General features: G+C 35.8%; 1 protein-coding gene across 4 annotated transcripts in view; it reads right to left on the minus strand.

The window, feature by feature from the left end:
- SLC7A2 (solute carrier family 7 member 2) overlaps positions 1-16,418 on the minus strand; it is a 71,809-nt gene that overhangs the window by 16,333 nt on the left and 39,058 nt on the right. For all 4 annotated transcript variants that reach the window (XM_068532392.1, XM_068532395.1, XM_068532394.1 and 1 more), the window contains exons 2-7: positions 13,217-13,607; positions 12,582-12,737; positions 9,213-9,378; positions 7,922-8,055; positions 6,367-6,589; positions 4,391-4,530 (exon numbers count right to left, since the gene is read on the minus strand). In XM_068532392.1, the coding sequence (XP_068388493.1) occupies positions 4,391-4,530; positions 6,367-6,589; positions 7,922-8,055; positions 9,213-9,378; positions 12,582-12,737; positions 13,217-13,592 (1,195 nt within the window). In that variant the 5' untranslated portion in view covers positions 13,593-13,607. The remainder of the gene's footprint in view (positions 1-4,390; positions 4,531-6,366; positions 6,590-7,921; positions 8,056-9,212; positions 9,379-12,581; positions 12,738-13,216; positions 13,608-16,418) is intronic.

A 16,418-nucleotide genomic window follows, 5' to 3' on the forward strand; every position in this document is an offset into this window, starting at 1 on the left:
CAAGAAACAAGAAAAATCTCAAATAAACAACCTAACCCTACACCTAAAGCAACTAGAGAAAGAAGAACAAAGAAAACGCAGTCAGTAGAAGGAAAGAAATCATAAAGACCAGAGCAGAAATAAATGGAATAGAAACGAAGAAAACGATAACAAAGATCAATAAAACTGAAAGCTGGTTCTTTGAGAAGATAAACAAAATTGATAAACCCTTAGCAGAGCCATCAAGAAAGAAAGGGAGAGGACACAAATCAATAAAATTAGAAATGAAAAAGGAGAAATCACAATTGACACTGCAGAAATACAAAGGACTATAAGAGACTACTACAAACAACTATATGCCAATAAAATGGGCAACCACGAAGAAATGGACAAATTCTTGGAAAGGTACTGAACCAGGAAGAATTAGAAACTATAAACAGACCTATCACAAGTAATGAAATTGAAACTGTAATTAAAAATCTTCCAACAAACAAAAGTCCAGGACCAGATGGCTTCACGGGTGAATTCTATTAAACATTTAGAGAAGAGCTAACACCGATCTTTCTCAAGTTCTTCCAAAAAATTGCAGAGGGAGGAACACTCCCAAATTCTTTCTATGAAGCCACCATAACCCTGATACCAAAACCAGAAAAAGATATCACAGAAAAAGAAAATTATAGAGCAATATCACTGATGAACATAGATGCAAAAATCTGGAACAAAATACTAGCAAACAGAATCCAACAACATATTAAAAGGATCATACACCATGATCAAGTGGGATTTATCCCAGAAATGCAAGGATTTTTCAATATACGCAAATCAATCAATGGGATACACCACATTAACAAATTAAGGAACAAAAACCATATGATCATTTCAATAGATGCAGAAAAAGCTTTTGACAAAATTCAACACCCATTTATGATAAAAACTCTCCAGAAAATGGGCATAGCGGGAACCTACCTCAACATAATAAAGGCCAAAACCCACAGCAAACATCACACTCAATGGTGAAAAACTGAAAACATTTCCACTAAGATCAGGAACAAGACAAAGATGTCCACTCTTGCTACTCTTATTCAACATAGTTTTGGAAGTCCTAGCCACAGCAAGCAGAGAAAAAAAGAAATAAAAGAAATACAAATTGGAAAAGAAGAAGTAAAACTGTCACTGTTTGCAGATGACATGATACTATACATAGAAAATCCTAAAGATGCCACCAGAAAACTACTAGAACTAATCAATGAATCTGGTAAGGTTGCAGGATACAAAATTAATGCACAGAAATCTCTGGCATTCCTATACACTAACAACAAAAAATCAGAAAGAGAAATTAAGGAAACAATCCCATTTACCATCACAACAAAAAGAATAAAATACCTAGGAATCAACCTACCTAAGGAGGCAAAAGACTTGTACTCAGAAAACTATAAAACACTGATGAAAGAAACAAAGATGACATAAACAGATGGAGAAATATACCATGTTCTTGGGTTGGAAGAATCAATATTGTGAAAATGACTATACTACCCAAAGCAACCTACAGATTCAATGCAATCCCTATCAAACTACCGATGTCATTCTTTGCAGAATTAGAACAAAAAATTTTACAATTTGTATGGAAACACAAAAGACCCCAAATAGCCAAAGCAATCTGGAGAAAGAAAAACGGAGCTGGAGGAATCAGGCTCCCTGTCTTCGAACTATACTACAAAGCTACAGTAATCAAGACAGTATGGTACTGGCACAAAAACAGAAATATAGATCAGGATAGAAAGCCCAGAGGTAAACCTATGCAAATATGGTCACCTAATTTACGACAAAGGAGACAAGAACATACAATGGAGAGAAGGCAGCCTCTTCAATAAGTGGTGCTTGGAAAACTGGACAGCCACATGTAAAAGAATGAAATTAGAATGCTCCCTAACACCATACACAAAAATAAACTCAAAATGGATTAAAGACCTAAATGTAAGACCAGACACTATAAAACTCTTAGAGGAAAACATAGGAAAAACACTCTTTAACATAAAGCACAGCAAGATCTTTTTTGACCCACCTCCTAGAATAATGGAAATAAAAACAAAAATAAATAAATGGGACCTAATGAAACCTAAAAGCTTTTGCACAGCAAAGGAAACCACAAACAAGACAAAAAGACAACCCTCAGAATGGGAGAAAATAAGTGCAAATGAAACAACAGACAAAGGATTAATCTCCAAAATATACAAACAGTTCATGGAGTTCAATATCAAAAAAACAAACAACCCAATTAAAAAATGGGCAGAAGACCTAAACAGACATTTCATCAAAGAAGACATACAGATGGCCAAGAGGCATGTGAAAAGATGCTCAACACTAATTATTAGAGAAATGCAAATAAAAACTACAATGAGGTATCACCTCACACCAGTCAGAATGGCCATTATCAAAAAATCTAGAAACAATAAATGCTGGAAAGGATGTGGTGAAAAGGGAACCCTCCTGCACTGTTGGTGGGAATGTAAATTGATACAATCACTATGGAGAACAGTAAGGAGGTTCCTTAAAAAACTAAAAATAGAACTACCATACGACCCAGCAATCCCACTACTGGGCATATACCCTGAGAAAACCATAATTCAAAAAGAGTCATGTACCACAATGTTCATCGCAGCACTATTTACAATAACCAGGACATGGAAGCAACCTAAATGTCCACCAACAGATGAATGGATAAAGAAGATGGGGCACATATATACAATGGAATATTACTCAGCTATAAAAAGAAACGAAATTGTGTTATTTGTAGTGAGGTGGATGGATCTAGAGTCTGTCATACAGAGTGAAGTAAGTCAGAAAGAGAAAAACATATACTGTATGCTAATGCATGTATATGGACACTTAAAAAAAAAATGGTCCTGATGAACCTAGTGGCAGGGCAGGAATAAAGACACAGACACAGAGAATGGACTTGAGGACACGGGGAGGGGGGAAACTGGGGTGAAGTGAGAGAAGCATCGACATATATACACTACCAAATGTAAAATAGATAGCTAGTGGGAAGCAGCAGCATAGCACAGAGAGGTCAGCTCGGTGCTTTGCGAGTACCTAGAGGGGTGGGATAGGGAGGGTGGGAAGGAGGCTCAAGAGGGAGGGAATACGGGGATATATGTATGCATATGGCTGATTCACTCTGTTGTACAACAGAAACTAACACAGTATTGTGAAGCAATTATACTCCAACAAAGATGTATTAAAAAAATTTTTAAAAACTGTGAGAAAAAAAAAGAATCTGTCCAAAAGCATTTTACATGGATATTATGACATGCCAAAAGGTAGGCAAATGGAGTTTGTTGTTGTTTTTTTTTTAACATGACTTAATATCAAAACTGTTGAAAGGAAAAATAGATTCCTAATGGGGTTTATGACCGTATAGGTATTAGTAACTCTTAGAGAACCATGACGGCCCAGGAAGTGGGGTTAGCCACCATACTGAGGGCGGTGATAACAATGACCAAGTATAAATTATCTCTGACATTTCTTATATTTAATTAAGAATGGGTAAACTTTAGCTTTTCAAAAATCCTATGGTCGTTTAGCAATGTTCAACTTAAATCCTGGACGAAAAAGAAAATATTGAATCATTATTTTTAATTAACAATTCAAGTATTAAGTAATCATTCTTTAATTAACATTTTGTGTGTCAATAAATAATTTTATGTGGTCTTTCATCGATCTGAAAAGCATTTGATAGCTGATATATGGTGAAGAACCATTACAAACCTTTGCGCATTTGTTAGAAGCCCCAAAGGTTAAGATAATGAAATAGGACCAAATCCCAAAGGGTCAGTTATGAATTTTGGGAGAGCACCACCACCACAATTTGCAGATGTGATTCCAATGTTCATACCCTAATTTATCAGTGATTTTGTTCTTAACTTACATGCACAGCAAGCAGACCCTCTTTATAAGTCCATGCATGCGCATAAAATGCTCAAGTCCAATGTTGAAGAATCCTATGTTTGTAAAGCTTACCAGAGATGACCCCTGCAGTCAATGTGGCAGCTACTGGTGACTGCCTCTTACTCACTCTGGCAAGAAATCTAAACAGTAAACCATCCCGGGCCATGGCAAACAGAATTCGGGGCAAAGGAAACATGGAACCCAGAAGACTAGAACAGAAAAATTCATAATCCACATGTGAGTTATTACAAGTATTATTCTAGATGAGTATATACTGGTAAAGACTGGACACACTAAAGTACAGAACCTATAGCAAAAAAAATTTCAAAATCGGAAATAATCACAAAAAAGTTATTAATCTTTATATATATCAAAACAGAAAACGACCTAATTTTCCATTTCTCTTCCAGAATCCTCGATGAAAAAAGATCCCCCTTTACTTAATAAAAGTCAACTCTCTCACCTGCCACCGCACCCGATGATAAAGTAGCAATTATTGGTGTCTTCGTTTTGGAATTGATTTGAGCTAGACATTTGAAAAGCAACCCATCCTCCGCCATAGCATAGATTACACGAGGCATTGGGAAAATGGATCCAAGAAGACTGAATAAAAAGCAAACACATGCAGTATGGCAAACACATTCATGCAAGATTACACCCCAGAACTGAAATTAAGTAATCGTATAAAACTCAGCATCACAGCTGTGATTATGAAGTCTTGTTATTTTTAAAATGTATTATGATTGGGCATTTAAAAATAGATACCAATTAACCATTGTGCTACTTATTATTCTCTTACAGATATTTGCCCAGCACAGTTATCAGACTAAAAACAATACTGCAAATAATTGTGCAGGCCCATGATTACTACTAAATTAAAACTAAGGAATTAAGACTTAAAAAAAACCCCAATTGTATCATTAAGACATTTTTAACTTAGAAAATAAAATTTATAAATTGATATGTAATTACAGAAAAGATTAAGTAATTTGATTTTATAGTATAGTCACTTCATTTATTCAATAACTACACATTTTTCATATTTATTTTACCATTATTTTTCCTCATATAGTGTGATCTTTGATCAAATTAATAATTCTTAGCATCATAAGATAATCAAGACAGAAAAAGACAAAAACAAAATCAACTCACTGTAAATTTAGTACATAAAAACAGCCGCAATTAAACGTTAGTAACAGTGCAGTTAAAGAAAATGATTTTTGCTTTAGATGTTTTGAATTACTTGTGCGTTTACTGGCTGCATCATTCTGTACATGAATTAGTTGTAAAAAATAACCATTTAAAGAGAAAGTAAGTAAAATATAATTTTTAAATCTGTCTTCTTTATCTTTTAATAAAGCTGGGTTGAGCTTGGCCACAAATAAATCTTTGTCCATCTCTCTTCTAAGACCATGGTGGCAAGGTATCACCACAGTTCAGATTTTTGAAACTGTTTGAAACTATTTAGAATAAACCTCAACACTGGCAGATGGCTAAGAAACCAACAGGGGTAATTTCTAATTGCTGCTTAATATTATCTTGAATACAAAATAAAAGAGAGTGTGAGGGGAAAAACAGCTAGGCTGATGAATTATACAAAAAAATTTCTTTTTCCGATTTCAGACTTTTAGAAAATTATTTTCACTTCAAAAAATTAGTAATCAAGCAGAGATTAATTTTTCTCTTTGTAAGAATGCTCTAAGTATAGCACAATATAAAACTCAAATGAAATATCTTATGATCACATGTTAAATTAAAATGAGTAGCTCAGGAAACTTGAGAAATGAATCGTAAAATATTAAAATAAGCAGCTACTGAAAATCTGAATACTTGAGATTCAACTATTCTTTTCGCATAGATTTATGCAAATTTCCACCATTAATTTGAGAACAGTAATTTCCATTTCTACACCAAGTTCACTCTGATCAGTGCTGAGAGGAAAAAGTCTCAGTGCTTCATAATAAAAAGCATATTATACTTAACAATGCCACAGCATATAGCTTCCACTCATTACAGACTTGATATTATTTTAAAAGACGGCAGAAAATGTCAAGTCTGCACATAAGGTCTCAATTGTCTGTAGCACTACAAGTAACACCAAAGCCAGCAGGGAAACATACTAGTATAAGCATTGTAAAGTTTTACAGTACATATATATATGAATATGTATGAAATATATAAATGTGTATAAATGCCATATATATCCACAGAAGCTTGGATCATCATTATCTTGAAAAACTGACTTTTAACTGACGGGGGAAATGTTTTTATCACTTAAGATTTTGATATGGCAATTTGGGCGAACTATTCAGAGAATACAGTTGTATAATGTGTTCCTCCTATTAGGATTATTTTTAAAACATACAAAAGCAATTCTTTAGGCACTGACTACCTTTGCAGTAGCCCAGACAGCCCTGCCCCAAACGCAGTGCAATGTACCTTGTTGACAAAGCACAGAGGGAGCCTGCTGCAACGACATATTTGGCTGGACCCCATCCAACATACTCAAACGCTACAGGAAGCGGGCTTTTCTCATCGAGGAGGTAGTATGGCATCATCAGTGTTAAAGCTGCTGAGACCCCAAAATAGGCCATAAAGCAAACGAGCAGAGAAGTCACAATTCCAATAGGAATAGCTTTCTGAGGATTCCGGACTTCCTCACCTAAGGAAACATAAACAAAAGATTTGCATATTTAATAAAACATGAATAGGTAAAACATGAATTCTTCTTCTCCTTCATAGTAATTCTACTTGGCTCTGTCCCTTCTGTTTTCTCAGCTTGCTCCGTCTATGCTACATGACGTTTCTTCTCTTCTTGAGGGTCCTGTGCTGTCACATAAAGATCAAAGCCCAGAGGCAAGAAGAGAAAGCAAGAAATCCTGCAAGTCAGTTTCCCATTTCCGAAAGAAAAAATATGCTATCCCATCACTATTAAATGTTTAGAGAGAGAACAGAGTCTTTTTTTTTTTTTTTTAATTTATTTCTGACTGTGTTGGGTCTTCGTTTCTGTGCGAGGGCTTTCTCTAGTTGTGGCGAGCGGGGGCCACTCTTCACCGCGGTGCGCGGGCCTTTCACTGTCGCGGCCTCCCGCTGCGGAGCACAGGCTCCAGACGCGCAGGCTCAGCAATTGTGGCTCACGGGCCCAGTTGCTCTGCGGCATGTGGGATCTTCCCAGACCAGGGCTCGAACCCGTGTCCCCTGCATTGGCAGGCAGATTCTCAACCACTGCGCCACCAGGGAAGCCCGAGAACAGAAGTCTTAATCCATTTGGAAAATGATTCCTCCACAGAGATTACACATCATGGCATTCTGCAGGCCCTTAATTATGAAGGCTTCCATATATATGAAGACAAACTTCTACTCAGTGCATTGATTTATATTAAATGTTAGTTTTAATACAAAACAGCACTTTTTCAATCTTTCTAATACGATTTGGCATTTGAAACACCCAAAATATGGTCAATTATAAGGCCATGCAATAATGTGAACCCAGAGGAAGCATTTAGGGACTAATTAATTGTAGCATGATTACTTTGTTGTACAGGATAAAGAGAAAAGAATTACCACAACATATTTTGTCCTGTTAAAGAAGAAGCAATTTAAGAGCATGGTCATTGTTGTTACTCACGGTGATAGACCAAAGGTTAAGGGTAGTAATTATGACCGACACTTATAAGGTAGTTGACAACTTGCAAAGTATCTTTCATAATCTTAGGTACCCTTCATAACATCTGAGAGGTAGGCATTGCAGGTAACCTCCATAACATCTGAGAGGTAGGTACTGCTCTCCTGATTTTACCAATATGGAAACCAAAGCTCAGAGAGTTTCACTAATTTTCTTTTTATACAGCAGGTGTTACTTCTGGGTCTGGAACCAGCCCTTATTATCCCAAATTCCACTCTCTTCCCTTGAACCTCTGCTGTCACCTATGGGTACTCATGTGGTTCAAAGAACAATTTTTCCTTCGACATAGAGCCAAGAGTCTGCTCTTACCAGTTGTTGCAATGCAGTCAAATCCCACAAAGGCATAAAAGCAGGTTGCAGCCCCAGCCAAAGTTCCTGCAAAGCCATAAGGCATAAAGCCACCAGCCCCATAGATACTTGTTCCATTTTCAGAAGGTGGCTCCCTAAGGAAGAGGAGAAGCACATTGGAAAGTCATTTTCCTAGAAAACTGCTTCTTCAAGCAATTTGTCTCAAACTACAGCCTCGGAAGGTTATTGTGTTCACCAGCCCTTGGAAGCTGATGTGTACAAAACTGAAGGTAAACTCTGATTTTTTTCACCCTATCCTAGCGGATGTGGTGGTGTTCTCAATAGTGGCACCCCTCTCTGGTTACCAGCACTCAACTAGAGGCTGATCATTAGCATAAGCAGAAGACTCAGATCCACTCTGGCTGGAACTCATAGCCAGGCAGGATTTTGAGAACAGAGACCCCATATATGGGCCATGATCTGAAATAAAGACAAGAAACTTTCTCTTCTCGTGGACAGTGGGGCAGACTGCACATCTGAAAAATTTACTAAGAGGACTTTTGACGAGGTGAAATAAAATTCTCTAATCTTGATTAATAATACTGAAGTTGAATATTCTATTACATGTTTCAAATTATATAAAACCAGAGGATACTAAATTTTTGCCTCAACAGAATGGCTACAAACAGCATATGTAAAGAAAAACAGGTACATGTACATCACTTCATGTAATAGACATTTTTGTAATCTTATTTACACATAGGAATATTATGCTTAAATAAATCTTAGGATGAAACCTTTCACGTATAATTAATTTAATATTTGAGATGATCAGGTTTAAAGTGAAATGCATAGACAGTTCTGCTTATGCAATCAATAACATTCTCCAAAAAATCAGCAGGCCTGAAAATTACTACATGGTTGAAAGAATGCAATGGAACCAAATAGTGTCCCCAAAGGAAAAACTAAAGGATGCATGACTCAAAAATGCTCATGGTTATTTTGAGGTGATAAATCTTTGGAGGGAAAAAACCATCCTTCCAATGGTTAGGACCTCTCCTTGCTCCTCCTTAAAACTGGAGCCACGCTTGAGGTTAAGAACCAGCAACTACATGGCTTTAAACAGCTGCTCAGTAGTGAGCACACCTATGCATTCAGGAAGAACAGTCTTGAAATAGAACAAACCTTCAGAAAGCTCTCTGCAGCAAAAAGTTTGAGAACAGTTGTTCTAGAGGAAAATGTAACATAAGACAAAAGCAAGCAAATATTTTTAAAAACTCAAAATAGGAGGGGAAAAACCCGAATATTTTACCTGGCACTTGCAGATATATTTTTGAGAAACTCTTCACTAATCTTCCAGTTTGCCACGTTTCCTTTCACAAACCCAGCGACCATAACAAAGAGAAGGACCAGGATATTAATGGCTGTGAAGACTTTATTCACCCAAGCAGACTCTTTTACTCCAAAAGATAAAAGACCTATGGAAAAAGAGAGAGTATTTTAATGTTTACCTAACCTTTAGGAAAAGGCAACAGCATTTTGAGACAGTTACAAGCTTTAGGATATCATTTCACCAGCATTCATATATTTAACTGACATTTATCCCTTTCTATTGAGAGTTCTTAGTCACCTAACTGTGAATAAAACTAACTTGATTTCAGAATGCAGACTGTGCTCATAGCCAGGAGATCCCAAACTCTCCCATAAATGAATAAATTTAGTAACTGGCTTTTATTATCAATGGGTAGGTAAAGTAACTTAATTTTAATGAAATGCTGTTCTAAAAAGCCATTTCAAGGTTAATGGCTGAAAAATTTTTAAAGTAAAAACTAATCATACTGTCTGCCTCATATTTACAGAATACATTAAACAAAATAATTATTCAATTGTCATGACAAAAAATATTTTGTTAAATCCATATTCATTTTAATAGCTTTATTTTTATATTCGGATTGTAAATGCAATCAATTTCCTATTCAAGTAACTTGGAGATACAGAAAAGAAAAAAAAAGAAAGGAAATAAAGATCAAGTGTAATTTTCTTTCCAGAATTTTGCACACACACACACACAAAGACACACAGGCACACATTTACGTGTCAACAAACATATAACCTCATTTTTAACAGTCACATACTCTTCTACTGTATGGAGACACTACATTTTACTCCTATATTTACAGACAATCAGGTTACTGTTAGCTTCTTACAACTATAAACAGTACTGACCTAATCATCCTTTTATAAATATCTTTTTACACTTTCTAATTATTTCTTTACAATAATTTCCTATAAGGTAATACCATATCAACGGTATACACTTTATATAAGACTTTTGGTTCATACCATCAAAACAGTCTCCAGAAAGTTTGGCCCAGTTTAAATTGTCCATTTTTTCCCATTAGGCTATTCTTATTCATATTGATTTATAAGACTTATTTATATACTAATGCTATAAGCTCTCTCACTGTATATGTATATAGCATGTTTTCCCCAATTTATCATGTACTTTTAATCTTAGTGTTGATTAAACATGTAAGAAAGTTTTAGAATATAAATTTTTCCTCTTTAGTTTCTACCTCTAGAAAGATTTTCCCTAATATTAACCCCAAAACATTCACCTTTGTTTCCTTCCAGTACTTTCATGATTATATCTATCATATCTATATCTTTAATACATCTTGTATAAGATATGAATTATGGATCAAAGAAAGTTTACTTTTTACTCTTGGGGAAATAACTGTGACGAAAGGCTTATATCACGTACATACTTGCTTCTTCCCTGTATCAGTACCACCCATGATCAAATAAGCAAAATTATCCAATTAGAGATGAGAAAAGCTGAATTTCATTCTCCTACCTGTATAATTCCCAGAATTATATGAGAATACAACTATATTAATATAAAGGAAAACTATGGTCAGTACAGTTATTGACTCTGTCAGTACAATTACTGACTCTGTAACTATCTGTCAGATTAGGAAACACTACACAACTCTACACCTTGGAAATATACACTATACTACTATACATTTGGGAAAATAACAAAGCCACTGCCAAGTTTTATAAAAGTTTCCCAATACCCCAAGTGCACTCTCCATTCTGAGATCCCCAGCTCCCACCAGTAAATTAGCCTTCTCATCTAAATGCTGCATACACTTCCCTTGTATCTTTAATAAAACAACAGCCTCAGTTGACAAGACATTTGGCATTACAATATGAATAAAGATAACAGCAGGAGGTGTTTCGGTCTTTGAAGTTTCTAAGAACAAAGTTATCATGTAATCTTAGCCTGTCCTGAAAGAAAAGACATGATGGTTGATGAACACGGGACATAAGATGCAGGCCAAGGCCTGAGTCTTGCCATGGAATTTAATGACTGAAACTGTGTCATAACTACATGCTTCTCATCGTTTAGAGATTAAAGCTGAATATTTAAGGTCACTGAAACCATCCTTAAATAAAATGTGATGTAACTAATTTAATATTAGCTAGGCGTTTGAGAAACCAAAACAAATAAAACCTATCACCTGTTGAAAAACAATTCATGCAATTTTTCTTGACATTAGAAGGAAAATGCCAAATAACTTGGACCTATAAATTTTGTTCATGTCCCTAACCATATCCCTACCTAAAACATTAAATTAGTGGCTAACATTTTAAAGGGTAAAGTTATTTTTTTAATTATGTAATTTTATAAGGAAAAATTATAGAAAGATAGGGAGAAAGTAGCTAGTGATAAGATTGGACAGGAAAGCAAGGGTCTATCAGGCAGGAAATGGGAACAAACGTGGACTTTATTCTTAGTGCAATCCTTGATGGATCTAAGCAGGAGTGCCAGGTAGGATGACAATCAAAATTGAAAATGCTCAAATAATTAAAACAAATATCAGGGGACAGCAGGGATGAGCTATGCTTACAAAATAAAACTACCTGCCATCTAAGTGCTTACTATGCATCAAGCAAAAAGCCTGCACAAGATAAACACTGAAGTCCTCATTTTATGGATGAACAGACTGAGTCATGGAAAGATTAAGTCACTCAGTGTTCTAAAGATAGGAAGTGGCAGAGTAGAACTGAAAACCTGGTCACTCTAATTCCTATGCCTTTCTAAACTGTTATGCTACACAACTGATGAAAACAGGAAAATTCCAGTATCAAGTATGTTTGTCTCCATAATGTCTACATTAAAAAAAATGACGGGTGGTTTGAATATGCTCCCTTTTCAACCAGATGTCTACGTTATATAGGCATAAATAGAAAGAATTTCTTCTAGAAACAGTATGCTTGCAAATATCCTTAGTTGTAACTAACAAGATGAAATAATGTCAAAAATTTTATATCCTTCCTTATTGAAGCTCTGTTGCCATTCCTGCAAATCTCCAATTAGTATTATAAAATTTATGTACCTTATCTGATTATTTAGTGCATTCCAGGTATCATTGACTCAGAAGTACTATTTCTACCGTTCCATGTAATTTAGATTTATTTTTGAAACATACTTATCACAGAAGATAAAATGTGATTCTAGCTAGTCACAAAGCCCACAGATGTCCAATAGTAACTTATGTCTGTAAATATGCTGCCTAGCCTTGGAACTCAGGTCCCAAATTCAGTGGTAACCTATTTTCCTGGGACAACTAGTCCGGCTCATCTCAGCGAGAAGTGTAATTAGTTTTCTTACCTGCTAGAAGTAATATAAGGCATACAGCAAAAAAGTCAGGATACTCTGCAAGGCCAGTATAATTCATTTTGAAGTATGTCCTGAAAAACTGACCAATCTGTTTGCTAAGAAGTTCATCAAAGGTGCCACTCCAAGCCCTTGCAACACTTGATGTTCCTTCCAAAACATAGAACGTTCAGTGAATACAAAGTCAGTGGGAGAAAATTAACATAACATCTTTTGCTACTCTATTCTAGGATAAACATGGGTTAGTTCAGACAGAATTGAACATTTTAATCACATATAAAATTATCTTGATAACTTTATAATTATACAATAGCAATCAAATGCTCAAGTCCATAACTGTGGAATCATGTAATTTTATTTGCATTAAAGAACTATCGTTTTTTAAGAAAGGTTGTCAAACCCACTAAGAGATGGCATATTCAGAGATGAAGCAGAATCACCGAATTTTGCAATTAGAAGGAGACACTTTATTTAGAGATGAGAAAAATGAGACACGCAGGGATCAATAGATACACTCTGATCACCTAGTCGCTAATTAATGCAGACCTATCACGGAACCCTAAGGCCGCTGACTCAGGAGTGCCATTTCTACCATTTTACCCAATCAGGTTGATTTTTTGGAAACATACCTATCACATAAGATAAAATGAGATTCCAGCCAGTGATGAAGGCCCACAGTTCTCCGACAGTAACGTAAGTGTACAAATAGGCAGACCCAGTCTTGGGAACTCGGGCCCCAAATTCAGCATAGCAGAGGCCTGCCATCACGGAAGCCAGCGCAGCGATGAGGAAGGAGACCACGATGCTGGGGCCAGAATCCGCTTTGGCAACCTCGCCAGCGAGGACATAAACCCCGGCACCCAGAGTGCTTCCAACGCCCAGGGCAATGAGGTCCATGGTGGATAAGCAGCGGCACAGTTTGGTATCTTCTAGACTGTCCAGAGTGACGATTTTTCTCCGGATCAGACATCGCGCAAAAGACAGCGCTGCTCTGCAGGGAATCATTCTGAAGATGGCAACCTGAAGGAGAGAAGGGAGGGGATTAAAAGCTGATCTGGAACCGTCATCCATCCAGTTACCCGCCCAGCTTCTCCGCACAGCTGTGGCACCTGATTGCTTTTACTCCTTGCTGGAGGTGCGGCCCGGAGCAATCAGAAGGAGGGTTGAATGAGCCAAAGCTGTGATTTTCTCAGAGCTCACTCTGACGTGGCCTTTTAGAAGGATCTGCCACAAATGACTTATTTGGGGAGCAAAGGAATAGGAGCCTTGGGCGATTAAAAAGATTTGCCATTTTTGTTTGTTGTTGCAATTTTTAAGGATATGCCGATAGAAATATATTCCAAGAGATGGCTTATTTGTCGTTGCTTCAAGCAAAGGGGTAAATCACCTCATCTTTCTGGTTCTCTGTCTCTTTTCTTCAATCATTCCTTGAACTCATATTTTTTTAGGCCTTATTACACGCCAGGGATTGTGCCAAGATTATGTCTAGAATGGTGTGGAACGCTGGTATGGCCTCCAGCTTTACCAGACTTACGTTCTAGGTATTGCCTAAAAGCAGGTAAAAACGCCATCATTATGTGGTCTACAGCTTTATCAAATATGTGTGAGCTCTGCTTTCATTTCATTCTGTTTCATTTTAATGTGGAGCCACTTGAACCTTTTAGAATTAAAAAAATTCCCCCCAAAACATGCTTAGAGTTTTCTAAATAAAACTGCTATTCACTTATGCTTTAAGTATGAATTTGTAATAAAACACACATGCTTATTCATATTTACTTGCAATTTCTAAATAAATAAAGTCAAAGTCCATGCCAAGTATGATATGTTCTTTTTTAAATGGAATGAATAAGGTAGACAGAAGGTCTCACTCCCCATACCTTACAGGCCCAAACAACCTAACACTGAAAAAAAAAATGGTCAGGTTATAAAACATGGACTTAGTAAGGAAAAAAATACACATATTACAGCAAAACGTCTGAAGCAAAATATACCAAAATATTAACAGTAATATTGGTAGTGTACAATATATATTATATAGCTAATATGTTTCTAAATTTACCTCCAATGACTATGTACAACTTATATACAAAAGAAATATAAAAATTAAAAGGCACTATATGGCCTTGACTATGGAGACATATAACTCAGAAGACTAAGAAATAACTGAGGAATAGGGAATATAATAGTACATGCAGCTTCTCAGTCAATAAAGTTAAATGTATTTAACTTTTAGAAGTTCAGAGTCATGTTTACCCTGATTGCACAATGATCTACAGAGGCTGAATATTATCCCTTCAATCTTGTTATACGCATTATCAATAACTTAAACTCATGAGATCACAGCTTGACATCTTCTCTGAAGAACTTAGAGCTTTCTATCCTATGAAATAAAGCCTTGAATATTTCTCAACCTTAATCTCTATGAAAGAAAACTATTATTAAAACTTAATTTAAAAATAGTAGTATAATAAATTTTCTATACTGAATCTCAATGACTTGTTGCTCATAAGAGAAAAACATTTCTGGGATATGAATAATCCAGTTTCATGTTAACCCTAGTATATAAAGCTAACTCACTCAACATTATTCACACATCAATATAAATGCAAGTCCTTGATGTTGAAAGCAGCTGATTCAAAGAATCTAGAGAAAAATCCTAAAGAAAAATGAAAATGAGTGAAAAGTTCCTTGATAATAAAAATAAAGTTTTATACATCAGTATCTTCCACACCACCTGGCACAGTGCCAAGCATGGCACTTCACAAATACTTGTTGAAAAATCGGCAAAAACAGATGACATCTCCCATTTTGCCCATACTTGCACTTCCAAAGTCAAAATCTATCAAACTTCCATAAATCAAATGTGTATCAATTTCTACCCTTACCTAGCCCTTAAATAGCTATTTTTCATATAACACATCTAGAAGATAAGGGAGAGAAGTGTTTTGCTTAAAAAAGAATCAAGTGAAAATTTGGAGTTATACAAAGGCCAACTGAGGTGGGAGGATGGCAATTGAAGGGATTTATAAATACTGACCTTCAATAATATTTAAGCATTTTTATACAACAGAGATGTGCAAAGATCGAGAACTGCCAACTGAAAATTGCTAAGAAATGAAGACCCACTGAATTTTAGTAATGATTTAAGATCACAGGAAAATGGGACATGTCATACACAACTTTAGGAAACAACTGATATACAGAATGAGGCACACCTGTTAGTCATTAATTAAATGAAACACTCTTGATAAAGTGATTGATTAACCTCACATGTTATGAATAAAAGACAAATTCTACAACTATTGCAAAGGAATCTGGAAGGAAGCAAGGAAAACTAAGAAGAAAGGAGAGTGATACGACTGTGGGTGAGCTTTTTATTCTTTTAACCCTTTTTTTGGTAATATGGTCACACACAAACACAAGATAGCATAAAAATAAAAAAGAATAAGCAAGCCAACTGATAAACAACCTTCTTTGAAATGCTAAAAATAGTGAAAAGTTTTATTAGTAACAATTACCCAAAATGGATAAATGAGTGACCCTCATCTTGTCAATAGAAAAGTGAATTTAATTCACTCCAGATTACATGGGAAGCAGAACTGTTTACAGAAACATACAGCTTTAATCAGAGAAGGTCTGATTGCTACTGCCTCTTTCCTATTAAAAATGGAAAGTATTTCATGTTCAGTTTTTCTGCGTTGCCCTGAGCAAATAAGACAAAGCTGTCACTTGTCAAGCATTCATTTGCTTTTGAGTAACAGAAATGCAGACGTCAGAAACTCTTCTCTGAATTGACAGGTTAGGCAATGTCCTTGGCAAACAGTCTTAACT

This window comes from Eschrichtius robustus, chromosome 21 (genome assembly GCF_028021215.1).
Source record: "Eschrichtius robustus isolate mEscRob2 chromosome 21, mEscRob2.pri, whole genome shotgun sequence".
NCBI classification, from domain to species: Eukaryota; Metazoa; Chordata; class Mammalia; order Artiodactyla; family Eschrichtiidae; genus Eschrichtius; species Eschrichtius robustus.